General features: G+C 50.2%; 1 protein-coding gene across 1 annotated transcript in view; it reads right to left on the minus strand.

The window, feature by feature from the left end:
- Positions 1 to 4,038: 4,038 nt before the first annotated feature.
- TNFRSF21 (TNF receptor superfamily member 21) overlaps positions 4,039 to 27,715 on the minus strand; it is a 36,013-nt gene continuing 12,336 nt past the window's right edge. Inside the window, exons 4-7 of the mRNA XM_075144929.1 lie at positions 16,204 to 16,469; positions 8,962 to 9,015; positions 6,366 to 6,585; positions 4,039 to 5,464 (exon numbers count right to left, since the gene is read on the minus strand). Of these exons, the coding sequence (XP_075001030.1) occupies positions 5,235 to 5,464; positions 6,366 to 6,585; positions 8,962 to 9,015; positions 16,204 to 16,469 (770 nt within the window). The 3' untranslated portion in view covers positions 4,039 to 5,234. The remainder of the gene's footprint in view (positions 5,465 to 6,365; positions 6,586 to 8,961; positions 9,016 to 16,203; positions 16,470 to 27,715) is intronic.

Raw genomic sequence — 27,715 nt, forward strand, 5'->3', positions numbered from 1 at the left:
TTTGTGTCTGTAAATCGCCCACTGTGAGTTTATGTGGGGGTTAGCAAGGTTTCAGCCATGCCCTAAGCAAGGGATTTCCTTCTTTAGCGTCAGGAAAATAATAATTAAAAAAAACAAACAAACAAACAAAAAAGGAATAAAGAAAAATTTAAAAGAAATTTAAAAAAAATTAAAAAGAAAAAATAAAACTCGCAGGGTTGCAAATATCCAAAAAAAAATCAGAGGAAAGACTAGCTTCTGATTTTGAATTAGATCACTATTACGGGTTAATCACGCAGCCAAAGCAAATCTGAGAAGCAGCGAGAGGAACGTCTCTAACATCGTTTAAGGGACTTCAGAGCCACATCTCCAAGAACATTTTAAGCACCTAAAGAACAGACAAGAACGTTGCCCGGCAACTATAAAATATTTTATATTCATTATTATTTATATAGAAATATTTTCTAAAAATATTTTTATATGTATGTATAAATATTTTATGTCTCTGAGGGTGTAAGTTTAGGAAGGAAAGCTCACAAAGTCCCCACCTCAGCTGCTGGCCAGCATCTTCATCAACAGCTGATCCAACATCATTCGGATGCTTCTGGTTTAATTTTGTTTTTTTTTTTTCCCTTTTTCTGGATTATATTGATTAAGAAAATGCTTGAAAAAGGGAGGGAAGCTGGAAGGGAAAATTAAATTACAGCAGTAGGAAGGAAACTGTAAACCTCAAATGCTCACACGGTGAAGAAGCAGCTGTGTCCTGAAGGCTGGTTTGATAAACATGTCGGGGGTGCCACCACTAGGCATCTACTCCATGAATACATAAATGATGGCTCCTCTTTTTTCTCCTCCATCTTCCCATTTCCTACCAGTTGCCCTGGAAACTTCCCTGTCGTGGTACTCACAGGAGCAAAGTCCAAGAGAAGAAAACCCAGCCGCAAAGCCTTCGTGACTTAAAGCTCACGGCCAAGCAACGCCAGAGGAGGATTTCTGTGTGAGCGGTCCCTGTGCCGCCGTGCCCCCCTCCCACGCACTGCCCAGGGACGGGCACGGACCCCCCCGAATAACCCCTGCATCCCACGCCGAGCCCGCAGGGCATCGCCACCCATCTCCCCCAGGTTATTCACACAAAGGCTGCACAGATATTTCCTCCTACACGGAGACCGTGTTGCAATTAGCTGACGTAAAAGGAGCCAGAGGGCTGAAAAACCTCCTGCAAGACCCCCGGGTGCTTTTCCAACCTGGAATGCGAGCAGCCCTGCCGAAGGGTTACAATTAATTCCCCATTAGGATAAATTCCAATTGGGGTAGGGTAGGAGGAAAATGCACCAGATACCTTGTTCTTCTGCAGGGAGCGCCTGCAATGCATGGAAAAAAAAAAGAAAAGAGAATAAAAAAAAAAAAATCCCAAACCTCATTTGCACTGGAGGCATTAAAAGACCCTGGAACAGCAGAGCCATTCAGTCCTGAGGACGCCAGCCCACGCTGGAGGCATCTCCAGAGGGTTTTGTCCCAGCGAACACTGTGACCTTGGGGGAAGACGCAATTCTCACGCCTCGCGTCCAAGCCCGCAGCACGCAGGACTGCAGCAGCTGATGTTTTGTGTGACCGGCGGGAGAAATTTCGGTCTCTGCCCCGATGCAAGATGCCCAGAGCAGGGGAGCACGGCTGCGCTCTCGTCTTGCTTTCTGTCCCCTCTGGTTTAACAGGCTCTGCCGTCCAGGGCTGCCACCCCAGCACCCAAACCCCCCTCCTCCTGCCTGTCCCTAGGTGGAGGACAACGCGCAAGGAGCAAACACGACTGAGCGAGCAAGGCCAGGCAAGGGGCGAAGCCAAGCCCCACCCTTCAAACCCGCACCTCTCAGCTACGACGCAGACCTGAGAGTACTTTTTTTAATGCGTATTTTGCATTAAAACGCATTTTTATGCGTATATTTATCAAGGTATATTCACAGCTTTGCCTGGCTAAACCCATTTAGCCAAAAACTTCACCCATTTCAGTTGCACACAACCGCTGGCTGTTGCGGCGTGCAAGGTTTGTGCGTCGCCCTCGACGCCTCAAAATAAGCCACGTACGAGGACGATGACGGAGTTACGCCTCCAGGTCACAAACCCATTGATCCTACCCGCCTGGTTTATTTTCTTAAGGCGTAAGAGAGCTGGCTCAGAAGAAGGACGGGGGTGCTGGGCTCGCAGCTCCTCACACCTCCCACGCCGCCAGGAAATACCCTGCCTGTACGTGTGGCTCAGCTGCTCTCAGACATTTCCCCTGCACGCCCCCAGACACATAAAATATTTATATATACATACGAAAATATAAAACATCTATTATGTACAAATAACATATTTTAGAAAATATTTCTATATCAATAATAACGAATATAAAATATTTTATAGTTATGTAATGATATCATTCTATAAAATAAATGTATTGCACACACATACATACGCATACAGCAAAGGGCTGCTTAGAGGTCACAGCTCGGAAATAAGAAGGGATGGAGCCAGGGTCAAGACCAACATCCAGGTGGAAGCAAAGGAGGGAGCGACGCTGGAAGTGTGCACAGCACAGATGGAGCCAAGGATCGCCCAACTCTTGGCCTACCCCACGACCTGCCACCAAGATGAGTTAAACACATCCCAAACCCTGGGGACCCACCTGTGCCCACTTTTACAGCATCCCCAGCATCTCCTGGCCAAGGCACCTCCACAGCACGCCTGCTTCGTGGCGTTTCTCCAGCTGGCTGCTAAATCCTCTTCCCAGGACCATTTGGTTTTTTTTTTTTCTGCTTTACCTTCAAAGCCCATCAGAAAACGCGAGCGGCTGCCAGGATGGGAAGCGGAGCTGCGGGACGGGGCCGGCGGTGCCCTGGGAGGGAGGGTGGCACGATGGCTCTGGTGCTTACAACCCATGGGTTCACCTGGGAGAACCTGGACCATCAGAAAAGGAAAAATCCCCAATTTCCCAGCCAGACTCACTCCGAGAGCCTGCTAAGGATAATTTAAAGCCGACGGTTTGTGTTTGCCTTAAGCTATTGATCGAGCCCACGATCGCACGCCTTCCCTCCCCTCGCCAATTCTTGCCCAGGCAGGTTGACAGCAGCCACCACCGCTCCCAACACGGAGATTAAAAAAAAAAACCCACTTGCCAGCAGATTGGTACTGGGCTCCACCTCAAAATACTGCTTTTAGCAACCGTGTCTATGCCAGGCACACAAGCCACGCTCGCTATTTCTTCGTGATGCTTTGAAGACATGTTGCAGCCACCGAGAGCTCAGTGCTTCATTGCCAGCGAGGGAAAACCCCACCCCAGCGCTCCCAATAAAGGCTCTTGCTATTTTGTTCTGTATTTCATCCGTCCATCTGTTGAACAGTTTTAATCCTGTACCTATGTATAGTCCTGTAACAGCAAATTTCAATGCCAGCCAGAAGGAAAAGCACCCTAGTTAGCAGAAAACACTCTGGAGCTAAGTATACAAAATGACAGTACTATAAACCAGAAGCATTTGTCCCATTAAGGTTTCCATTTGTAGACAGAATAACAAGGGATGAGTTATTTGAAGCAGAGTTTTTAAGGACATCGGTAACGTAACAGGGCAAGAGAAACGCTGTGACTGCAAGACCTTCGCTCAGGAGTGACTCAGCACAGCAGCTGCATCCTGGAAAATTAATACTTCAGCCCCCCCAAAATGCCTGCAAAGCCTTCGAGAGCTTGCAAAAACCAACTCTGGAAGCCCCATCAGCCATCTGAGCTGCTCACCACTACGGGGACTGACACACGTCCCCCAGCCCGGCTCAGTGCGGGGACCTGCCCTGCGGGGCAGCAGCCCCCCCGCCTGCAGAGAGCTCCAGCAGCGACCGTGGGCACTCAGGGCAACGTTGTCAACAGAAAGCGATCACATTTTGGCCTCAAAGTTAAAGGAGACAACCCCCTCACCACCCCCAAACCCCAAAATCTCCCTCTTCATCCCCCACGGGCACCCTGAGCAGCCCCTGCTCCAACCCAGGCGTCCCCGAGCAGAGGCTGGTGTTAAGGAGGTTAACGCAGAATTGTGTCAAGTAACAAACACCTAGTATTTATTAATAAATTAGTACACTGGAAGGCAATTTTTCAATTCATTCCCCTCTTCCCCCGCTCCCACCCCTTCCCACGGGGCGGCACACGCCACCCTCATCTCACGGCTTCTTCAAATTGAGCGTAGTACAGACTGTTCCTTACGGGAGCATAATAGTTGCAAATATAATCAGACAGACTTCTTACGATGCAGCTTTTTTCCCCCACCCCCCAACCTCTTTTATTTTAATAAAAAGTGAAGTGTGATTTGAAGAGACTATTAAGACCGGGTAAGGTCTTTGGAGAACCTATCGGCCACATCTGTATAAAAAACAAGAGACACGAGTGTAAAAGCATAGCTTGGTTTAAGTCTTACACCACGAGGAGAGCAGGACCACCGGCGGCCGCCTTCGCCTCCCCACGTCCAGCACCGGCTCCCTTCGGGGCCCCGCCGTTCCCGCAAGCGGCAAGGCAAGATAATTCCTTACATTCGACTGAAGGCAAAGGACCTTTTCATCGCCTCGAAGGTTGGTGGGACTGACCCTTTTCTTCGCGTTTAAAGCGCTTCTGCTTTAGCTTATAGGAGCGCGATGCATTGTCCGGATGAAAACCATACAATAAATAACCGTGCTAGTAAAATCTCAGCAATGGGTATGAGCTATACAATAGTACATTAAAATAAAAAAAAGTCAGCTCGGGTGGGAAGCTTAGCTGCATTAAGAGACAGTAACCAGCAACGATTGGGTTGGGTTTTTTTTTTTGCGTGTTTTTGCCATTTACCACTCCGAGGCGAAGGGAGGTGGTGGGAGACGGTCACTCCGAGTGACAGCTTTGACAGAAGAAGTGTGTTACAGAGCAATCCCCAATTCGATTATACACCAGATTCATGGTCTTTTAGTTCGTTCACTGCATTTTTTTTTTTTTTAAAGTGCATTGACTGATCTGATTGGAATGAGAACAAGGAGAAGAGATGCTCGGGAAGGGGGCAGAGGGTGCAAAGACTTGGACTGAGCGATAGAGTTAAGGTGGAGGGGTGCAACGCTGGCAAACTGCCCCCCCTCTCCAGAAACCAAGGACACCTCAATGAAAGTACTGGCCATATATTCTACAACAAAACCTGCCTGTGTATTGTCGGTCATCTTAACGAGTGCCAAGCTAGCTCTAGCAGATATTCGGAGGGTGCGTGGTGACCCAGTGCCTACAGTAAGTCGGGAAGGTGGCTATAGACAGAGTCCAGGAGGGTCTGGCTGGCTTCCTGGCTCTTGACCCCGGCGATCTCAAATAGCCTGTCCAGCTTGTCTTCAGCCTGCGGGATCTCCTCTATCACGTGGAGCTCCTCGGGGTTGAGGATGTGCAGCATGTCGTCGAAGATGGGCTGCAGGTCGCAAGGGTCCAAGCGCACCTGGCGCAGGACGGTGTCCTTCTTTTCTGTAGGAGGAAAGGAGAGGGTGGTCAAGAAACTCCCCAAGAAACCTCCACTAACCAGGGCTTGTTCTCCTTAGAGACCTTGGTCCATCCCCTGGTGCCACCTCTAGAGAGGGACATGTCACAAGGAGAACCGAGGGGAAAAGTGGAAGGTGATGAGTGATGGGGAGGGGAGAAGATGGAGAAGCCAGCGCTGCTGAGGCACCTCATCCAAGATCCCACTAGAGCAAACACAGCATTTATAAATGCTGAATGGCCAATACGGAAAAGCGAAGGCAGGAGGGGAGCCAAAAAAGCTGAATTCTGCTCTTTTGAGTTGTTTTCGTTGGGTCAGCTTCGTTTCCGCACCCAAGTATAAATTTGGTAGGTTGACTGAGCTCAGTGTTTCACCTTCATCAGAAGTTAAAGATTAAATGCAGCAAGTTAAATGCAGTAAATTAAACCCCCTCAAAAAAGGGGGAGTGCCTAACGGTGATTTACATCGCAAGCCACACGTTGCAGCAAGCAGGACCAAGGGTGAAAAAACAAACAAACAGAAAAAATTCAATCTTGAAATGACATTTTTCTGGTTTCATCTCACGCAATAACGCACAGGCCAACGCAACAGCCAAAAGTCAGGAAAAATCCCCCCAAATATCCAGGGATCCTACAACTTCTCTGGCAGCACTTCAAAGAGTTAAAAGCCTTTAAAGGCGTTTTCCCCTCTCAAATCTGTATCATCTTTGCTAACAGGATATTCTGGTCTGGAATGAGGATGTGATAAACGTATCCTGGAGAGCCAGTTTTCCCAGTTATTTACGTTAATGATATCACGATGGGCAGCTCTGCCACGTGGGCTGACGCAAGGGACACGCCGTGGCATCCCTTCGGTCCTCCCGCTCCCCCCCGGGGCTGATTTCGGTACCTTTGGTAATAAAAGAGCCCGTCCGGCTGAGGGCGGAGGAGCCGCTGGAGGTCGAGTCGCACCGCAGGAGGGGCTCCGCTTCGTCGACGAAGAAGCATTTCTTCTCCGAAGGAGAGGGCTCCACGGTGAGGACGGCCGCCTCGGGGGGCTTGGGACTGGGGCTGGGCGCGGGGCTGAGCGGGCTGGGGCTCACCGGCAGCGCCAGTCTGTCAGCTTCCAGCTTGGGGGGAGAGGAAAAGAAAAAAAGAGAGGGAAAGTTATCTTGCAGGGGATGCCACGCAATGGGGTTGTGCTCAAAAACCATCCTGATGGGGATTCGGAGCGGTTTTCAATGTGCCCCAGCCCACTCTCGGTGAGCCGTCCCCGCCTTGGGGTGGCCTCCTCCTCCTCCCAGGGGACCTGCTGACCCAGAACGGGCACCGGAGGGGACCCGGGGTGGACATCAGGCTGGCATTTGGCACACCAGCCCTCAACAGGCAGGAGGGGTAACGCAACCCGCACTCTTGCTAGGAGCAAGCGCAGCAGCTGGATGGCGCGTGCAAGCCCCGCAGAGCATTTTGACTTCATTTTCCTTCTCACTCCCAGGTTATTAAAGCCCCAAGTACCTCCCCTGGGGGCTAAGCGTGATAATACCCAAGCAAGTAAGCCCCCCCCAAAAACCTGCTCCATAGCTATTGTTTCCTAAAAGCAAGGCATCGCCCGGCTCCACGCCTCCAACCGGTGCCGAGGCTGCAGGGCGAGAGCTGCGACGCCCCTCGGAGATCTCCCCTGCAGCACGCTCCTGCTACCAGCTACACTGGTCACAGGGCAAGTTAATTATTTGTGTGCCCCTGCTCCCGTGAGCACCCCATTAATGCGTGATGGAGAAATCCATCCCGCCTGACTCCGAGTCCAGGGCCAGGAAGGACAAGCCGGGGCTGGCGTTGACCCCAGCGTCGCCCCAGTGCCTTTGCTTTTTGCTACCCCGATGTAAGCCAAGGGCAAGCGTTTGGCTCCACGGTCCCGAGGACACAGGGAGCAGCAAGCACTGCTGGGACGTGCTGCAGTGGGAAGCGGCACAATTTGGGTGCTGGCGTGACCCCGCTTTCTAATTCGACCGTGCTCTGCGTCTTCCTTCTTGCGTCTCCTTCCTACCTGCAGGGCAGCAGCCAACATTACCCACCCTCCTCTGTCTCTCAGCATCCCCTCAGGGTGCAAACCACGAGCGGAGCATTTCTGGTTTCCATTCCCCACAGGCAGCGTCCCCATATTCCTGGCCGGCAGCTCGGGCACCTCTGCAGGTCACCAGGTCCCCCCAAGCAGGTTGCTTTAAGGATCACCTAACATTTAACTTCTTCCCAAACCCTGCATCCCTGCTCGACCTGACACAGAGCAGAATTGCAAGTCCCGTCCACATCTAACAGCATTTCACAACACTCTTTTCTCCTCCCGCAGAGGGAAGACCAGGTTATTCCTGCTAACACGTTTTTGCCTACTACCCAGGGATTAAAATGCAAAATTCAGATTAAAGGCTGTGGGACAGGGAGCTGCTGGGCCACCTCCGCGCCGGCATGGATGTGCCTGCGCATTCCTCATCCGTGTCGAGGAATTCGCCACCCACAAATCACATGTCTGCTGAGACGCCCATTAGTTCACATTAAATTAACATTGAAGCCTGTTCCTGGTAGAATAAAAGGTTTTTTTTCCCCCTCCCCTATTGAAAATAAACAGGGAAGGATTTGTTCTAGCTCAGCATGTTACGCAATAGGCATGTTAAAAATAAAAGTCAGCTTTAATTTTTAATTAAAAGAATCTGCCTTCTCCTCCGAAACTCCCCTTCCAATACAGCTCATCAACGAGAATCAGCCTATTACCATTAATGGGGCAAAAGCAAGGGAAGGACCAGAACAGCGGCTGGCCGCTTTCCAAATTGCAACATGCTCTGATTTCCCCATTAAAAAAAAAAAACAAAACAACAAAAAACCCCAAAACAAACAGGCTTTAGGGCTTAGTTTTTCCCCGTGCAACTCATCTATTTAATATCCAGCCGCAAACCCAACTCCTGATTTCCAAATAGAGGCCCGACGGCTGAGGAGCAATGACAGGGAGGGCAGGGAGCAGCCGGCTGCCCCGGCTCTGCCTTCCCAGCAGAGGGGAAAAACCCTTCCCAGAAGCGTGCGAGCCATTTGGAGTTTAATTAAACAGCAGCTAAAGCACGCTAGGGGGAAAAAAAAAAAAAAATCACCCTAGGTTATTTGACTGTAGGCGTCCCGGGAGCCCAAAGCTTTCCAAATAGCTGAACGGTTGCAAGCTTGAGGCAAAGCAAACAGGATGCTTGGATGCGTGTTAATATTTAAACCGCGGGAAGAAAGCGAGTGGGAATGAGGGTTTTGAAAGGCCGGGGAAAGCAAAAGGTTGCTGCGAGGTGAAGCCTGTGGAATAGGTGTAAAAATACACTATTCACAGCCCGTGACTCATTTGCTTGAAACCACCTTGGCCATTCCTATTTTTAAGAACGGCAGTGCTCGAGCAAAACCGAGCTCTGGCTGGAAATTAAAAAAAAAAACCACACCCCCCTGAAGGTCTTTTGCCCTTCCAGAGCCACCACATTTCTCACCTTTCCGTCGTCGTTGCAGGGGTCCTGCGCTTGCCACTGAGGCTGCGTTTGCACCTGCACGGACAGACACATGGCAGACTGTTAGATGCACGGTCCAGCGTGAAAACCAAAGGCGCTGCGGCGGCTTTGACGCATCAGCAGCCTCCCGCGACCCAGCACGGGTCAGTCATACCGGGGCGCTCTGCCAATTTATTATATTCGGTTTTTGAGCACTGCAGCAAGAGATTTGCAATGCCAAAAAAAAAAAAATATATCCTAAAAGCTCCTGTGTACCCGCAGCTCAAGCACCAACATCGTCTTTCATCTGGGAGGATGCTCTGAGCAGCTCAGGGTGTCTGAAGGTCCTTCCTACACGGGAGAAAGAGGGACAGAAGGAGATGGGTGCAGAAGAAGACATAGGCTTGGCTTTGTTTTCTTTTCACAGCTGCTCTCAACAGCTCTGTTTGAACTGGTTGGTCCCATTTGCTGCCTTCGTTTTACCGTACCGCAATAAAAGCTCAACCGAGACAAACAGAAACTGCAGCTGCTGTGCTAATGTTAGGAAGGAGCAGCATTAAACCCCCCCCCCCCTCCCTTGGGCAATGCTTTCCTGTAATTCCTCCTGCAGCAACCAGGCGGTAATAAAAGCCGGTGGCAGGTTTGCTGCTGCTTCAGCCCGGCTTTGGGCAGCCCTGCTTGGCCTGGGTTTTCTTGCCCTGACACAAACATGACTCAAACTACTGCTGTTTTTTTAACAAAAAAAAAAAAAAAAAAGGAAAATTCAGCAGGGAGCTGGGGTTGGAGCAACCTCCGCAGAGGGTGACTGCACTCCCTCTGGGGATCGGGGATAAATTTAGCACCAAGGCCACTGTTTCCCGGATTCCCTGCCAAAAGATGACAACCGGCTGACACCAACCCTATTCCCAGGTCTGTTAGGCCTCCAGAGGGGATGCGGGAGGAGAAACCCCAGCACATGAGGCAGGGTGGGCTGGGTGGCAGCCCGGCATGGGCCATGCTGTGGATGCAGGGTGGTGTTGGGCAGGGACGCTCTTGCTATGGTCCCCGCGAGCACAGGGAGGATCCACCCAGATGAGCGGCTTCATGGTGCACATGGTATTTGGGGGTCCACCTTCAGGGCAGACCAGACCTTGGAAGGCAAAACACTGTTGGCCAGGCCATGAGGTCTTGCCAAGGTGGCAGAGAGACACCGTGGTGGTGTGCAGGTGCTGCAGAGCAGGAGGCAACCCCTTCGCCAGGATGGGTCGGGCACGAGGTGCTCAGCACCCTGGGGTGGGGTGGGAAAGGCCAAACGTCTTCTCTGTGTCCTTCACCTCACTGGCCAGGTTTCAGAAGAGTGTTCGGTCACCACTGCTGTGGTGGAGCCGGTATCCCTCACCACAAGGCACCCCTGGAGAAGAGCTACTCAAGTCAAACCTCACCGTGACCCAGGACAGGCAATGCCAGGTTTGGGGAGGGATTAGACGCCAAGACCAAAACGCAGCTGTCCGTGGAGAAGCGGCTCTTCCCCACCGGCCCCGGCCATTCGTGGGCCAGGTGCTTCTCCAGCAGGAGACGGTGTCCCCATGAGAGCACCTGGTGGCTTCTCCTTTTATGGATTTGCCCAGCCATTTTTTCAACTCAAACCACGATGAAGAGTTGATGAAGCCATAATGAAGTTTCCAAACTCAACTACAGGCTGAGTAAGTCAGTACCCAGTTTGGCTTGTTTTGATCCCACCATCTTCTAGTTTCATCTTACCCTCCCGAGCCCAATATACTGCAACTACACAGACCCAAGGGAAACCTCACCTATAACTGCGTCTACTACAAAGTTTCTATTTTTGTGTTTATATTATTTATATTTGTATTACTTTATAAATTATTAAAGTTTTGTTTATTGCACGTTCTCCAGTCTGGTTTAAACCCAACCTCGGTTTGCCGAAAACCGACTCACGCTTTAGAGCAAACCTGGAGGAAAAGAGTGATGGCCACCCCAGCAAAACCCAAGCAGCCCTACCCCTTCCCTGGGGCTCTGGCCACTTTATCCTACAGCTTGATGCCTCAAATAAAGCCTGATGCAAGTCCAGAAGGAAAAACTATATGCAATTTTGTTGGTTTTTTGGGTTTTTTTTTTTCCTGGCTGCCTGGGCATTTCCCAGCCCTCAGAGCACAGCCCCCCGGCCGGGAAATCCACAGCTTCATCCTCACTCCGCCGCGTGAGGTTAATGCAGTGCAAAACTAATTGCTAATTACTGGGGCCAGCCCCGTTCTGCTTTGCCAGAAGAGGAAACCAAGGGGATGGGCCAGAGCTGTCGGGGGCTGGATTTGGGGAATGCTGCTCCAGGCTCTTGACTCCCCCCAGGGTTTTGACCTGCAAAAGAGGAAGAAAAGGAGCCAAAAGGCGCTGCCACAGGCGCGTGCCTGGACACGAGGCTGCTTTCGCATCCTCTTCTCCTCCGGCACCCCCTAAAACCCCACGGCTTAACCTCACAGCAGACCCAGCCCTGACATATCTGCTGATTCACGGGATTATCCGCAGCATGCAATTGCCACGGACCTAAATCTCGTTGGGCTCGGGGCTGCAGCCTCCCCCTCTCCATTTTCAACATCTCCCTTATTAATTTTTTTTTTTTTTTTTTTTTTTTTTTACGCTTTGCTGAGGCTGCGCTGCTGAACGCCCTGAGCAAGGCTGTTTGCTTCCCCTCTGTCCATTCCCTGAAATATTTCAGCCGAGGCCAGCAGAGCCATAAATAAGATAAGAGCTTAAAGCATTGCTCACAGTAGGACACTTACAGTAGCCAACACGGCCAGCCGTGCCAGCAATGCCTCAGGCCAGCCCAGGCGAGCACAGACACCCCTCCGTATCTGCAAAATGCTGTTATGCACCCCCAAAAAAACAAAGATTGCATTACCCAGTGCCTGCATTGCACTGAACTTTTCTGCTTTTAACCCCAAAATTGCAATTTGCTGGGATAGCAGCAAAAAACCTCTCCCTTTCCCTCCCTCCACCCTCTGTTTTTGTTGGTGTCAGCACCACTAATTTGGGGTGTGCCTGGGCTCGCGAAACAGTGCCCGGGCTCGCATGCCGCCGCCCGGCAAGCCTGCCTGCAAGGGCAGAGATTTTGCAAATCTCGAGCCTGAGAAGCATTCGTGCCCGGGGCCAGCCTTCAACAGGAGCCCTGCGAGTTAAACGCACCCCAAAAAACCCTTCCCACAGCTGCTGCGTTCGCCGTATTTTCTGGATCAGCTGCAAAAAAACCCTAGCAAAGCGATTCAGAGGGCTAATCTCGTTTTAACCTAAATTCATTCAGCGCGATGCAAAACCAGCATAATCTCCTGCAGCTAAAAAAGCCGGTGAACCTTCAGCAGAGCTGTCCCCTACCCAAAGGAAAACGTTCCTGCCACGTACCGTAACGCTCCAGAGACTCCCATTAATTCTCCTATTCCTATCGGTGGTTGTAAATATTTGGATTTCGGAGCCCGAAAGGCTGCCAAGGGAATAGGGCACTACAGGAGAGAGCAGCTTTGCCTCCGCAGGTTTTCCAGGCTGAAGCCAGACGCCAGATAAAGGATTTGGGACAAGGATGCGATAGCGGGTGGGATGGGATGGCGAAGGGAGGCTGGCTGGGTTTAGGGTACCAATTTGCTGTCTGAGAGCTATCTCACCCAATAACACAATTTCTACCTGTGAGTTGGGGGTGTTAGTGCTTTCTTATGAGACAGGACCGTGGGGAGAGATGGGGAAACCCCCCTTTTGCACCCAGGGATGCCAGGCAGAGCCCAAAGGCACCACAGACAGCACAGCCACCCGTGCATCCCTCCCAGGCTCATCTAGGACACGCTGGCACGCGTTGGACGCTCACTGCTGGCCCGGGTCACCCCAAAGGCATCAAGCCCTTAGCTGTAGGGAGGACACATGCATTCACATTGCTTATGAGAGTCTTCACTCCCTCCACAGCACAAAGAAAGTTCTTTTTATTACTTTTTGTTGGGGTTTTTTTTGCAAGACCGCTTTTGCGGTGGCTGGAGAGGTGCAGCACAGCACCCACGCCTGCCACCGACGGGGCAACCCGCTCCTTCGGATCAAACCAGTTTGGTACGGAGAGAAACCGCCTCGATTTGTCTGCGTTTGGACGGACAAACAACCGAGAGCCAAACTTGGCTTAGCTCTAATTAACGGCTTTCCAACCAGCAGATTAAAAAAAAAAAAAGCCCCAAATGAAACGACCTCAACGCCTGCTCCCGTCATTGAGCAATCGGCTCCTCCGGAGGTTCGTGGTCCGGATCGCTGCGATGGAGCTCAGCCACCAGCACAAGGCTCCAGGGATTCGGTCTCCCTTGCACAAGGCACTTCCCGCAGCTTTCTGCATCCCTCCAGGGCCTCTCCATCACCACCCCCATCCACAGCAAGGGAGTCAATTCAGGGAGAGGAGGCAGACAGGTTACAGCAGGTAATACCTTGCAGAAACGCTGCCGTGCCGAATCTGCACCCTGGGGTGCTTTCGAGCTTTGACATCCCACGCCCCGCTTCAGCGCAGCAACCGGTCCCAGACCTTCAGGGCAGAGGAACGGCCAACACCTAAGGTTGATCATGAGGGATGCTCATCTGAAAAAGTCCAGTCGAATGCACGGGGCAGGGGAGGATGCACCAGCTCGGGTGAATTTGTTAAAAACAGCTCCTTTGCTGAAATGAGCCCCATTTCTCATGTGGACGCACCTGAGTCACCTGCTCAAAAGATCAGCAACCCAATTTTACCAATTTCTAGGAAAACAAGTGAAAACCGCGGGGGACCACCAGGCTCCAGGTGCTGCTGGACACTGGAGAACACAACACAGTTTTAAAAACCAAAGAGAAACGTCCTCCAGGAGAACTGGTCTGCAAGTCCAGAAGAAGACTTGCCTACAAGTACCCACAAGATTTGGGTTTGCTCGTTCTCCGGAGCATCCGCTTGCTGCATTTTCAGAGTTTGGGGCACACACCTAAGGTGAGCAAACAGCTGGTGGTTACTCTGTCATAGGGTGTCCACCGGCCCAATGGGTCACCTGATAAACCCCCTTCCTGGAGCTACCACCCGCATTTTTGTGCTGTTTGAGAAAAGCACCTGATCGTCTCAGCCAAAACAGCGCGAAGTTCAGGAGCGTTGAGCACCACACAGCCCACGTCTGTTAATTAGGTGTTGTGCTGATGAACAAGCCCCACGTTTTATCTGATGTCCTAGCCCAGCGCTTTGCTGTAGTATTCAAAGTCAAAGCAGTAGCTAGGAGGACAGAGGTTACTACCCGCTCCAGGAGAGCGAGAGGATGTGTCCTTCTGGGACGTTGCGCATACTGGAAACTTTAATTCACATGTGCAAAATGACAATTTTCTCTGCCTCTCCTTTTCCTAACCATAGCTTTGTCTCAGGCTTTTCATTTCATTTTTTCCATCTTTGATATAAATTAAAAAAAAAAAATTATCTTGGAGCATGGTAGGAAATGAGAGGGCTACATGCTGCTTAATTACCAGGAGCTGGAAGGAAGAAAACAGCAACTGGAAGGGAGCAGGAGCGATCGGGCAGCTGGCAAAGCGAACCTATCCAAAATTTGGGCAGGACACACGGGTGCTTGGCACGCACCTGACTCGGAGTCTCTCAAAAACACAAACCCAGGAACTCCTGTTAATGCATCAAAACCTGTGATTTCACGCTATGGTTACGAGGCACCAAGATGTTCGGTACACTAAATGAAGTCAGGCGGGATACGCGACACGGTGAAGGGACCACGGTCCCTCTTATAGGGGATGGCTGAAACTGGATTTGGGAATCCCCTATCCTGACAAACGTTCTGCTCCACAGTCTTTGCTATACACGAAGGTCCACCTTGCCAGGCCTCCACCAAGCGCCCATGGAGGTTTGCAGGCCCCCACCCGTTCCCCTTGGGGTCTGGGTCACTGCTAAGGCCAACAGGAAACATTTCACCAACCGGTTTAGGGGGAAGAGCCCTCCCTCAACTGCCCCCACCTCCACCCACGTGTTGTCCCATTGGCTTCCATGTTCAGAAGAAGCCCCATCCATCACCATTACAAACACTTCCAGAAGACCACCGAATTATCAGAGCCAAAAACCCAAAAGCACACTGACAGGTAAGGCAGGGGTGGCCAAAACAAACTGCAAAGGTCACTGAGGCAGCCCCCAAGTTACACCCGGCCGAGACCCTACTGCAGGATATTCTGCAGCAATTTATTTATTCTCCCAAAATATGGGACAGGTTGTTTTAAGGCCAGAGCTGCCAAAGAAGGGCAACAACTGTAGAGGACAGCACGCGTAGATTCCCCCATGCCACCAGTCACCACCTTGGAGGAAGCAACTCGTTGCTCCAGAACGGCAACATTTAGTGCTCAGGGATCCTTGGCCCTTCTCACAAAATCCTGAGCATTTAGTTATAGCGTTTAAGAGCAAGTTTAAAGGGGGATGCTTTTTCCCCCGCGTCCCCAACACGAGGGCTCAAGTACCACGTCCTCCTGGTGACCTTCGAAGACACATGCAAACCACAACACGTGGGACTCAAGAGCTTGTCAAAACTTTGGGCCCCTCACTACAAGAAGGACATGGAGGTGCTGGAGCGTGTCCAGAGGAGGGCAACGAAGCTGGTGAAGGGCCTGGAGCACAAGTCTGATGAGGAGCGGCTGAGGGAACTGGGGTTGTTTAGCCTGGAGAAGAGGAGGCTGAGGGGAGACCTCATCGCGCTCTACAACTACCTGAAAGGAGGTTGTAGCGAGGTGGGTGTTGGTCTCTTCTCCCAAGTTACGAGCGATAGGACGAGAGGAAATGGCCTCAAGTTGCACCAAGGGAGGTTTAGATTGGACATTAGGAGAAATTTCTTTACTGAAAGAGTGATCAGGCCTTGGAACAGGCTGCCCAGGGAAGTGGTGGAGTCACCATCCCTGGAAGTATTTAAAAGACGTGTAGATGAGGCCCTTAGGGACATGGTTTAGTGGACATGGTGTGTTGGGTTGACGGTTGGACACGATGATCTTAGAGGTCTTTTCCAACCTGTACGATTCTATGATTCTATTCTATGATTCTAGGCAAAGCTTTGCTCAAAAGCAATGTAAAGCTTAAATATAAGCCCCTGAGGAGCTCCGGGGGGAGATGGGAGTCCAGCTACTTGGCTATTAGCTAAGCTCGAGGCTGCAGCTGGGTCCCATGCACCCACATGCTCGCCACGGCCAGACAAGACATGCACCGCATCAGACAAGAGCGCGCAAAGCCCAGCCTGTCGTTACCGGCGTGGTGTCCTCCATCAGGCCTCGGATCTTCTCCACCACGTCGTTGCGGCGGTGCTGGCGGAGGGCGCTGATGAGCTGGGCCAGGCTGGCCTCGGGCCCGCGGATGGTCCAGTGCTGCAAGGCGGCGTAGGCGCGCTCGTGGTCGGCCGCGTAGCCGTTGGAGAAAGCCGCCACCTCGCGCTCGCTGGCGTTGCACAGGAACTGGTAGATGTCCTTCCACTGGCTCCCCACCTGGGCTGCCACCAGCTTCAGGATGTCAATGCCTGCGGGGCAGAAGAGCTACAGGTGAGGGACGGGGGTCTGCAGCCTCTCGGCGTTGCAGATCTAAGCTTTAGCAAAGCCTCTCCCGTCCCCAAATAGCCATGCTTTGCTTTTCTTTGGTTGTTTTTTGTTCGGAGATTTTTATTATTATTTTTAAGACCTTTCATGAGACCAGGCTGCAAGGAGCTCTGCAGAAAAGCAGCACCCATAACGTGCTCAACACCTGCTATGCAAGTAAAGGGTGACAGACCCATAGGTCGCTCCAACCGAGGCACACGCACTCTAAAATTAACCATGTTAATTTAACCGTAAAATTTCCTGTGCTCTTTGGCACAGAAGAACCCTTGGTACTCAGCTACCGCACGGCTGCAGGAGCAGGGGAGATGGCAACACGCTCGGCCGTACGCCTGCATCGCAGCTACCGCTTTGAACAGGAGCTGGATTACGAGACGAGTCACCAAAGCATCTCTATAAAGATGAATATTTCCATAACAGAGCACCTATAGCAGCTACATCGCATTTAGAGCCGTTTCCAGTGCAGATTGGTGGGAGGACGCGGTTACGGGATGGGAGACCCCACACCAGGTGAGCGATGGGTGAATGGAAGATCTGGTGTGGGATCGGAAGAACAAAAAGGCAGAGCTTCCCCCAGAAAAGTCCTTGAGGCATGTTGGTTCAAGGCGGTGAGGGTTTCCTCCCTTTAGCTTTGGGAGCAATGCAAAAAGCACGCTCACCCTTGCGTCTACTAAGGAATCGGGAGTTAAACCTTCAAATAAAGCCGTTCCTCTTCCATAATAGCTAATTAACCTTGGTTTATCAAGCCGAACACCACCTTGTTTTAAACCACCGCACGAAGGGTCAGCAGAGGTGAGCTGCAGAGACAAACTCACTTTTCCAGAGCGATAACCACACCTCGGCTTTCCTCGCGAGCCGGCACACCCCCATCGCCACATCGCTGCAGGGACTATTTCTCCCTCTCTCTATGGGCCTAAAATTTAACAATTTCTAACGCAGTTTAGACCAGACCTCCCAACTGCACCTTCAGGTCGCAGCCCTGATACAGCCAAATAGATACATACATACATATGTATATATAAAATATATATGAGCTATTCAGCCTAATATAGATACACTGATATCTTTTTATATATTATATAAAAACAATACAGCCTGATATATATTTATATTTTTATATATATATGTGTGTGTGTATGTATATATATACACAGATATATATGATACAGATGTTTTTTTATATCTGTGATATATTTTTATATATGTGTGTACATATATACACACACCAAATTCTATACAGCCTGATATAGATTTTTTTATGTTGTATATATAAATACACGTTTCTATAGATCTCTGTATATGATATAGCTATTTTATATATGTGTGTATATATGCTTATACACACACACACACATATATATTAAAAAAACCCTATACAGCCTCATATAGATATTTTTAACCCAAACCCTTCTCACTATTAAAGCAACCTTACAAGATCTATACATAGACTTCAGTTTTCACTTCCGAGCCAGGTAACGCATGAGCCCACGGTGCTCAGAGCACCCGCAGCGGGCGTTCGAACCGCAGAAGCACCAAAGCGCAGACGGCGTTTTGCCCAGCCCGACCCTCCTCCCACCGTACCCACCAACCCCCCCTCCCCAGCCGACTTAGGGCGACGCGTGCGTCCCGTCTCGCACGGAGATGCGAGGGTCGGGGTTTCTCCGACCATAAAAGCTCAGCCCACCGGGCCAGCGTGGGGGATGCAGCCCCCCCAAAAACCAAACCAACCACAGGGCTTGGTTTTAACTATGGAGAGGTTTAGGAGCAAGGGGTGGAGGAGGGAAAAAAAAAAAAAGTCGTCTTCATTATTCAAAATAAGCCCAAGACAAAGAAAATGTTCCCCAGCATTAAGGACCAAGAGAAGGCTGTGAACATGCTACTGAGATTTATGATGGGGCTAATTATCTCAGGCACATAAATATACGCTATCGCCCATCACATTTCAACACGGCAGCAGGAATTAAGCCTGGTCTTGTTAACTCCTTCCGTTACTCAGATGAAGACAAATTCCTCTCCCTCGATGCCTTTGTATCCACCCGGGCTGGCCGGCGGTCCTGCGCAGGAAGGACACGCAGCCCCGCGCCTTCGGGTATCACACACCCGTGCCAGTAAGAAGCCCAAAAGCCGACTGAGGTTTGGAGTCAGATCCTTTAAACCAGCGAGGAAAAGCAGCAGTGGCCTAGATCCACCTCTCCTGCATGGGAATGAGATCTTTACACCATTTGAAACACCAAAAATGAGGGTTCACAGAAACATTAGCCTAAAAAGCAATCTCCATGTTCCTTTACGAAGACAAAGAGACAGTTTTTGGAAAAAAAAAAAAAGCTAATAGCTTCTGCTCATTCTATGGTAGAACAAGACAAAACAACATAAAAATGTTGTATAGACTAACATATTTTTCAATACTATTCAAAAGTTACCTGTCTCACAAAAGCCTGAAGAGAACCACACTAGATATAAGGAAGAAATTTTTTACACTGAGGGTGGTGAAACGCTGGCACAGGTTGCCCAGAGAGGTGGTAGATGCCCCATCCCTGGAAACATTGAAGGTCAGGTTGGACGGGGCTCTGAGCAACCTGATCTAGTTGAAGATGTCCCTGCCCACGGCAGGGGGGTTGGATGAGATGACCTTTAAAGGTCCCTTCCAACCCAAACCATTCTATGAGTCTGTGACAACTAATTTTGGCATAAAACCAGCAGAACACTAGGTTTATGCAGCCAACGTTTAATTTTATCACTCAACTCAGGAAAAAAATAATAATCCCTGACTTTGAGGGTAGAAAAAGCTCTGCAAGGCTTGTGCACCAAGGTAATGACAGCAATGCAAAGAGGGACGAGCAGGTCCCTCTATCTATATCTAGATATATCTCAGTGCATAAGTCGCTATCTTAGAGCTTTTTCCACCCTCGTATTCAGGCATTTTTTTTTCCTGGGTTGAGTGATATATAGAGATATAGATAATGCTGCCCATTTATATATATATATAAAAACAAAAAATGCTGGCCATTTTCTATACAAAATGAGCAGAGCTGGGCCCCCCCCAACAGTGCTGCCCTGCGGTGAGATGAAGCGTTACAGCTGCGTGGGAGCTTTGCCCACACCCACTCCCACGCACGTCAGTCATACAGAAGCATTAAAACATCATTTGCTGTTTGATGACCCCTGCATGGCACATCTAGTCCTCCCAGGAAAGGAAAAACCTCATATACTACCTGCTCCCATCTACGTCTTTAATGCTGATAAATCCCAGTATTTACTGTACTGGTGAGAAAAGTTTTCAGCTGGTCGCAACTTGATTTGCACCGGTTTTACGCGGTGCCGCGACATTTACGTCCTAATGTTCTCACGCAAGATTTATGACAAAGCGCTCATGCTCCTATTGACATTTTCAAGTTTAGTATATTTAATCTCACCGTTCAATAAAGTGGCCCCATAAACATGTTTATATCCCTTGGCAATAATATCCCAGGGCACGAGAACGTACCAGGCAGCAGAGGACTTAATGGCGCGTAATAATCTTTGGAGAACAAATGTTCCATTAAAAACGAATTTGGAAATGTCTACCTTAATACTATAAGAACCTTAAACTCATTTTCTTGCAACTATTAAATGAATTTAAGCCCCATATGTTCGCTACATTCACTACAATATTGTGCAAACAAAACCCCAGAGAGATATGGAAGAGACACAGACGTGAGCGCAGATTTGGCTCCAGTCAGTTAGAAAACCATTGCTCCCTCTGTTCTTGAAAAATAAGATTAAAACCATTACATGACAAGTTGCGGCTGCACGCTGCCAAGTATTACTGCTCAAGCCATTTACAGTAACTTAATTCATTTGTTCAAAACTAAAATAAAATGTTAATGCTTATAATAAGCTTACAGTCCTACTATTTCCATATTTCCAGAAGCCCTACAAGTTACTCTGCAGAGTACCAACAGTGCCGGAGCGCCCCGTTGGGATGGGAAGGTGCCCACCAGGGTGCATGGAGCAAAAAACCCCAGCTCCACCTTAGGTCCTGGGTCCTCCCCACCCACCCAACCATACGGACCTTCTCCCACCATGCTCACCTGCATGCCGAGGCTAGAGATGACGCTCAAAGCCCTCCAGACCCCAGCAATCCCAAGTAAAATGGCCGAGCTCAGTGAGGACAGTGCTTTAACCCACTCGTTTCACGCTTCCCACACGAGGCCGGTCACAGCCACGTCGGTGTGATGCTAAAGTTGCTCTGAGCTTGCAAATACCAGAGAACAGCCTGAGTCCTCCTCTTTTTATAGCACGGGCCACGGGAACAGCCTGGGAGAGCTGCCACCACCCTGCTGCTAATGCAGGAGGCACCACCACCCTCTCCGTCATCATCGTCAGGGACCATCACCGTTTATCACCCAGCTTTGCTTGCCTCAGACACTGGAACTAAAGAGGAGCCCTTGCTGTGAAACCCCCATGGTTGCATCCAGCAGAGCTGCGTGTGCCGTGGCCATCCCAGAGCAGGCACCGACAGCATCTGAAGGATCCAGGACATCCATGTGTGTCTTGGGTACCTGGACAGGTGGCATTTCAATTGCCATTATCTAAACATTGCAATTCTCTAAATATTGTGATAGGCTACCCCATGTAACCACCTAATATTTTAAGGTGATGATAACCCCGGAGCAACGAAGAACTCCCCCTCAAGCCAGGACAAGGCCAACACGTGCACAGCCCAAGGGTGGATGTACACACATGGAAACATGGGCACAACCAGGCACTATAGCCAGAGCAAACTGAGAGAAATGGAGACAAGTCCGGAGACGGACAGACGCCTGCAGAGCGGCACAAGCAAACAGCACTGCTGGATACATGTCCAGCTCATCTGGAGATGCTGAGCTAAAGGGAAGACCTTCCTGGAGAGGCAGGGTAGGTCTACAGACAGGTCTCTCGCCTCCAAGCACACTGCCCACCTCCATCCCAATCTTCCCCATAAACACCATTTCAATTTATTTCAGTGACTTCCATTTGCTTATTTTGAATCCGGTTCAAGATTTTTCCCCGCCGTTTCCAGCTCCTTCGGACGTCTCCCGTCTCATTGCAGTACACAGTTTGGCGTAGACAGAGCAGTCATCCCTTCCACTCGTGAACGTCACCAAGGTGGTCATCACACAAGCGCATGGGACTTTGCTGAGCTTTAATGACCCTCTTGAGCTTGTTCTGGACAAGCCTCACTCGTCTCCCGTAGTCCTGCTATTTACAGGTTGGACACGAACCCAGCTCTTCAGCGATCGTTTGGCCTCAAGCAGGGCAAGAAGCCAGTGCGGCGCGGGGCCATGACCGGCAGTGCTGGCACGCTTATGTACAATACCTGCAAGAGACCATTTCTCGTCTCTGCTATTACGTTTTCACATCTTCAAGCAAACTCAAGAGGAGTGGAAGAGCTACTGCGCCAGAAGGCTACACCCGAGCACCTGGCAGCAGATACGGTAAAGTCTAACCGCAGCCTAGCCACAGAGGAGCTTCGGTTCCTTCCTCTCTCCACCCTCTCACAAACAAATAGCTGTCATTATTTTCATTTTCGGAGCTCAAGCCAAACGTCATTTGGTATTTTTCAGAAGAGTGCTCGTTGAGAAGCTGCCGCCTTTAAGGGGAAATCTCATGCTCAAGTCTACAGAGCGCTCCCAAGCCATGTGTCCTCCCATCTCACTAATAACGAAGGGACATGGCACAGAGAAAAGGATTAACACAACATCAGTCCAAGACTTATAGGTTGTCTTATACAGCTGGGAAGCAAAGCTCAGGAGATCCATCAGGACCTGTGGCACACACGGTCTCATCTAGTGAGCAGCTCATCTGCCCAGGGTTCCACAGCCAGCTTCCCAGATTTTCAGAAAGGCTGGATTTCAGGAGAATCCATGCTCCAGCCCTTCATCAGCAGGGATAGGTCCCATCAGTCCACCCATGACACCTGCAGGAACTGACCTCCACCATCCCAGTACCAATCTGAGCTGGAACACCTGGAGCTTCCACCATCTACCTACTGACACAGGTATCCCAGAGATAGGCAATATTAATTTGTACATCACACGCAGTGACAAATCCTGACCGTGACAGGCTGGCTGGATTTCGACACTTGAGGATGAAGCATCACGGGGTGGAGAGCACAGCCCAAGGGCACATGCAAGTCAGACAGGAGAACCGCGGTGATGCAGCCCAAGCCTCCCCTACATTCAGATAAAAGCTCCGAAGCACTGCAAACCCAGCTCTGTTCCTGAGCTCAGCCCACCTACCTCCCCCAAATATCCTCCTGACTCATGCCAAACACAGCCACAGCCGCCTATTTTTACCTCTGAGCGCACACCAGGAGCCTGCGCGTACAAGCGAGCCCATCCAAACTCCAGTTGACAAGACACGACAGCTCGGCCAAACCAGGACTTCGAAATCCCACACAAATACCTTTCCGAAATATGAAAATTTCACCAACCTCTGCCAAAAAAGGGAAAGTAAGGGAAAGTTATTGGAAACTCAATTCCTCCCCTCAGGAGGGAGGAGGTTTGGAAGATACGCAAAGCCCTGCACCTGGGTCAGGGGAATCACCAGGCTGGGGGATGAAGGGACGGAGAGCAGCCCTGCCGAGAAGGGCTTGGGTGTACTGGTGGATGAAAAGCTGGACATGAGTCCACAGTGTGTGCTCGCAGCCCAGAAGGCCAACCATATCCTGGGCAGTATCAAAAGAAGCATGGCCAGCAGGTCAAGGGAGGTGATTCTGCCCCTCTGCTCTGGTGAGACCCCCCCTGCAGTGCTGCGTCCAGCTCTGGAGCCCTCAGCACAAGAAAGACATGGACCTGTTAGATTAGGTCCAGAGGGCCACAAAAATGGTCAGAGGGCTGGAACACCTCTCCTGTGAAGAAAGACTGGGAGAGTTGGGGTTGTTCAGCCTGAAGAGAAGACTTCAGGGAGACCTTATTGTGGCCTTTCAATACTCAAAGGGGGCTTATAAGAAAGATGGAGAGAGACTTTTCACCAGAGCCTGTAGTGACAGGACAAGGGGCAACAGTTTTAAACTGAAAGAGGGTAGATTTAGATTGGACATAAGGAAGAAATTCTTTACTGTGAGAGTCGTGAGACACTGGAACAAGTTGCCCAGAGAAGCTGTGGTTGCCCCATCACTGGAAGTGTTCAAGGTCAGACTGGACGGGGCTTTGAGCAACCTGATCTAGTGAAAGATGTCCCTGCCCACAGCAGGGGGGTTGGACTAGATGATCTTTGAAGGTCCCTTTCAACCCAAACCTTTCCATGATTCTAATAAGAGCCTTTGTCCAGACAGAAGGAAAGGACACACTTATGAAGACTTGTAAGCGATTTGCTAGTTTTCCCATGGAGGACAGTGCTGGTATCAGACCCTCCCAGGAGCCAGTGATTCACATCCTCAGCGAGTACTGTTTGGGCAACAAACCACTAATGGTGATGTCTTGCAGGGCAGGAAAGGGACTCCTGACAAACACTTCCCACACGCTCTCTGGAAAACAACTCAACCAAACCAGGCAGTCGAGGAAGGTCTGTGATCAGCCACATGCCGTTACGAACATGTTTGAGACCTGGGAACTTGAGGGTCAGGAGGAAACAAGACCTCCCTTCCCACCACACGCTATGGGGAAGTCGCCTCTGTAACAGCACCTTTGGTCCAACCCCCCCCCCCAGGACCCACGCGAGCTCCTTCCCACCACCACGGGATGCTCTCCCTGCGTGTCTCCCTACACTGGTGTTGGGGACCTGCAGCGTGGACTTGCTCTTCCTTTGGTTTAAAAGGGAACGGCCAGCATAAGTATTTTATGTAATTATTAAATTTTAAACGGCTTTCGCAGAGTTAATCTTCATTATAACCCTCTCGGACAGCTGGTAACCCTGAGCAAGCACACTGCCGCGGCCAGAGCCATATAAATATCCAGACACCCGCAGATGCCAACCCAAGGATTAAATTCACCTCCTGCATTTTTCCCTCCCCCCAGACAAAACCTTGGCAAGCGAGGGGGAAAAAAAAAGAAAAAAAATCTGCCTTGTTATTCGAGGAGTTATGTGTGAGAGCCTTACCGATGTGAGAAATCACAGCTCTCCCGGCACAGACACCGGTGCTGGGTTTTTGGCAAAAAAAAAAAAAAAAAAAAACAACACCCTGGGCTCGGTGTGTTTTTCTACAAGGACAACCCTCCCCTCCCCGCAGAGCTGCCCTGCCTCTGACACTTGGCCCTACATCGTAACAGGCAGGCACAAATCCCGATCCCTTTTTAAATTAATCCAGGGGCCACCCAGGAATTTTGACCATGGGATAGTCTGGTTTTTTTCTTCTTCTTTTGGTTTTTTTTTTTTTTTTTGAAGCAGATTTGGGAGCCAACATACCAGCTTCCCAGGGCAGCTCCGCACAGCCCTGAGCACGTTGCGGATAGATGGCTCATGTAGCAACACACATTAAAAGTGATCAAGCACCCGTCTTCAGGCCTGTTAATGCAATAAGACTGAGGAGCAAGATATGATAAACCTGCACGTGATTAAGTTTCCTCCCCTCTAAACAGAACAGCAGCCTCCCTCGTTTGCTTTTTCCAAGGCTCCCTTTCACCATGAAGCCTTGGTCAGCTCCTGCATACGCCCTTTGGAAACCACACAGCTTCCCAAAAAGTCAAGGATGAGTTTGGGACAAACCTGAGCAAAGTTTTACATCCAATAGTTTGAGGAAGAGGGTGTTTCAAACTCATCAGGTGTCACCCCAAAGCTCCCACGGCAGAGGTTTGCTTCATCCCACCCCGAAGCGGAGCATGGCGCCCGTGTTGGAGCAAACGTAGCATGAAACGCAGAGCTCCCGTGCAGCCAAAGAAGCTCCAGTGAGGGAGCATTCCTGTTTTAAGGCTCAGCAGTACCACAGCATCCATATTCCTCGTGACGCCCGGCACGTACCTGCCCCTTCCAATTTAACAAGCTCCCCTTCTGCCTAGGTCTCACTTTGCAGAGGTGGACAGGCTGACATTAGAGGACCAGCAGTCATCTGCAGATCATTAAGCTGCAGATGCCAGAAGAGAGACTGCTTTGAAAAAAAAGAAACAAACCAACACCTTCTGCTTCTCCGTTTTGGCAGGCAGACAGACATTAATCCCTCATCTCATGCTCTGACTGCCAGAGTCACATTAGGGTTTGCACACAAGCCCAGGGCTGCTCCTCCCCAGGCGTAACCGCAATTACCAAATTATGTTAGCAGCAATGGGCACACCTGCCCTCCTGAGACGCTGCTGGCCATCTCTGCCCTACCTGTGGTCTGGGCACAAAACCTTGAAGCCACCACAGTTTGAGACCGGTGAAGCTTTTAACCCCATCGCTCCTTCCCATGCTCTGCAGATGTGCAGAAGACACAGTCCCCAGGGGTGCATTTCCAAAGCAGCTCCTCCACCCTCGCCCTACCTCCCAGCGTGATGCTCCTGCCACCAAGGAGCTGATCAAAGGGAAAGTTAACCCTAGAAAAAAGACCCACTGTGTGGCTTTCATCTCATTTACCCGTACGAGCACTAAGGAGGGGTCCTAAAGTAGCATCCAGTGCCAGGTAGTCACCCTGTAGACCTGCGAGTGCCATCCCTGCAGCTGGGTTTCCTTATTTAGGGTGGCAGTTGAGTAGGGGGTGACACCAGGCATGAGGAAGAATATCCACTGCTGAGTTGTTTCCATGCACTTGCTTCCCTTCTTTAGGTGATGAATCTATAGAAAAGATTATGTGTGGGCTTTTTTAGTCAATGTGCTGTCTCTTTAAAAGAAAAAGAATCAAGTAATTTTATTTTGATAAGCATCTTCCAACACTAACCATAAATGAGTATCTGATTCCACGTGAGGGCAGGCCTGCAATGACCCGAGACGTCCCGATGCATACTGCCAACAACCCGTTGGTTATATTCACGTGGGGATGCTTCAGAGCTGCAGCGCAGGGTCAGGGTCTCCATGGCACAGGGCTTTCCAGCGAGACTCTGGTCCCTCTTCAACACCCTCACTGACTTCCTTTGGAGCAGACCAAGCTCAAGCCTAGCCCTGGTCCTACAGCAACCGAGCTGCAAGCCAAGGACTATTCCCCTACGAATTGCCAACCAAGATGATCCCGGCTCCCAAAGTGATGACAACTGGGCAACCAAGACCCCCAAATCCCGACACTCCCCATATTTCCAGCATTATCCCTCAACTCCCCACTCTGCTTTTGATCCTGAGCCATTTTCAGTACACGCTCTTCTACCTGCACTCAAGCCTCAGCTCCACCTCAGCTGCAAACAGCTTTTGCAGAACAGTTTATTTTCTCTGATTATTTAACCAGAGGCTTCCTGGCTTCGCTCTCACCACCCACTGCAATAATGTGCAATTACCAGACTTGAAGAAAAATAACAGGGAAGTGGCATCTCATGCCAGGCCAGTGCTGCCAAGATCTGTTCTTCAGTCTTTCGATTCCAAAAAAAAAAACAAAAACCACCACACACACCAGATTTTCTTCTTGCCTCTTGGCACATCATGGCAGGCAGCTTCTTCTACAGACAGAAAGTTGAACCCCAAATTGTAACGTTTTACAGAGTCTGTTGCCGTTCACCTTCTGCTACTCAATGGGTGAAAGTCAAAGGCAACACTATCAGCAATTTCTGCAAGATGACTTCAGGCCCATCTTCATGTTTGGCATAGACTGATGCCAGTCTATGCCAAAGACATTCAAGACATTCAAGAGACAGGGTTCTATTCTCCATTTTTATTACAAGTCCAATTACTTGCCCTTGCAAACAGCTGAAGAAATGAAATGGGTATTTGCTCAAATAAGGGGATTGTTTAGATGAAAGTGTTTCCAGTGTGTAGGCTGTTCTTGATCTTCTAAAAGAAAGTAGTCATACAAGGTTAAAACCACAGAGCGCTATCAGCCCGGTACCCACATCGTTCAGGCACCACACTGATAATTTCTTTGGAAATCTTTGGCAAACTGCTTTTCCCCTTTGGATTCCCATCTGCAGGGCTAGGAAGCAAGAGCCAGCTGAAGCAGCAAGAGGTCCAGCCTCTCCAACCACAGCTGCACCGATGATGCTGCTCCACCTTCAAGATCCTGCATCAACGAGACCTGGGGGCTTTGGGGAGAGCCCCTGCCATGGGGATGGACACGGGGATGGACACAGGGACAGACAGGGAGACAGGCTGGCTGCTA

Source organism: Calonectris borealis, chromosome 3 (assembly GCF_964195595.1).
Source record: "Calonectris borealis chromosome 3, bCalBor7.hap1.2, whole genome shotgun sequence".
Taxonomy (NCBI): Eukaryota; Metazoa; Chordata; class Aves; order Procellariiformes; family Procellariidae; genus Calonectris; species Calonectris borealis.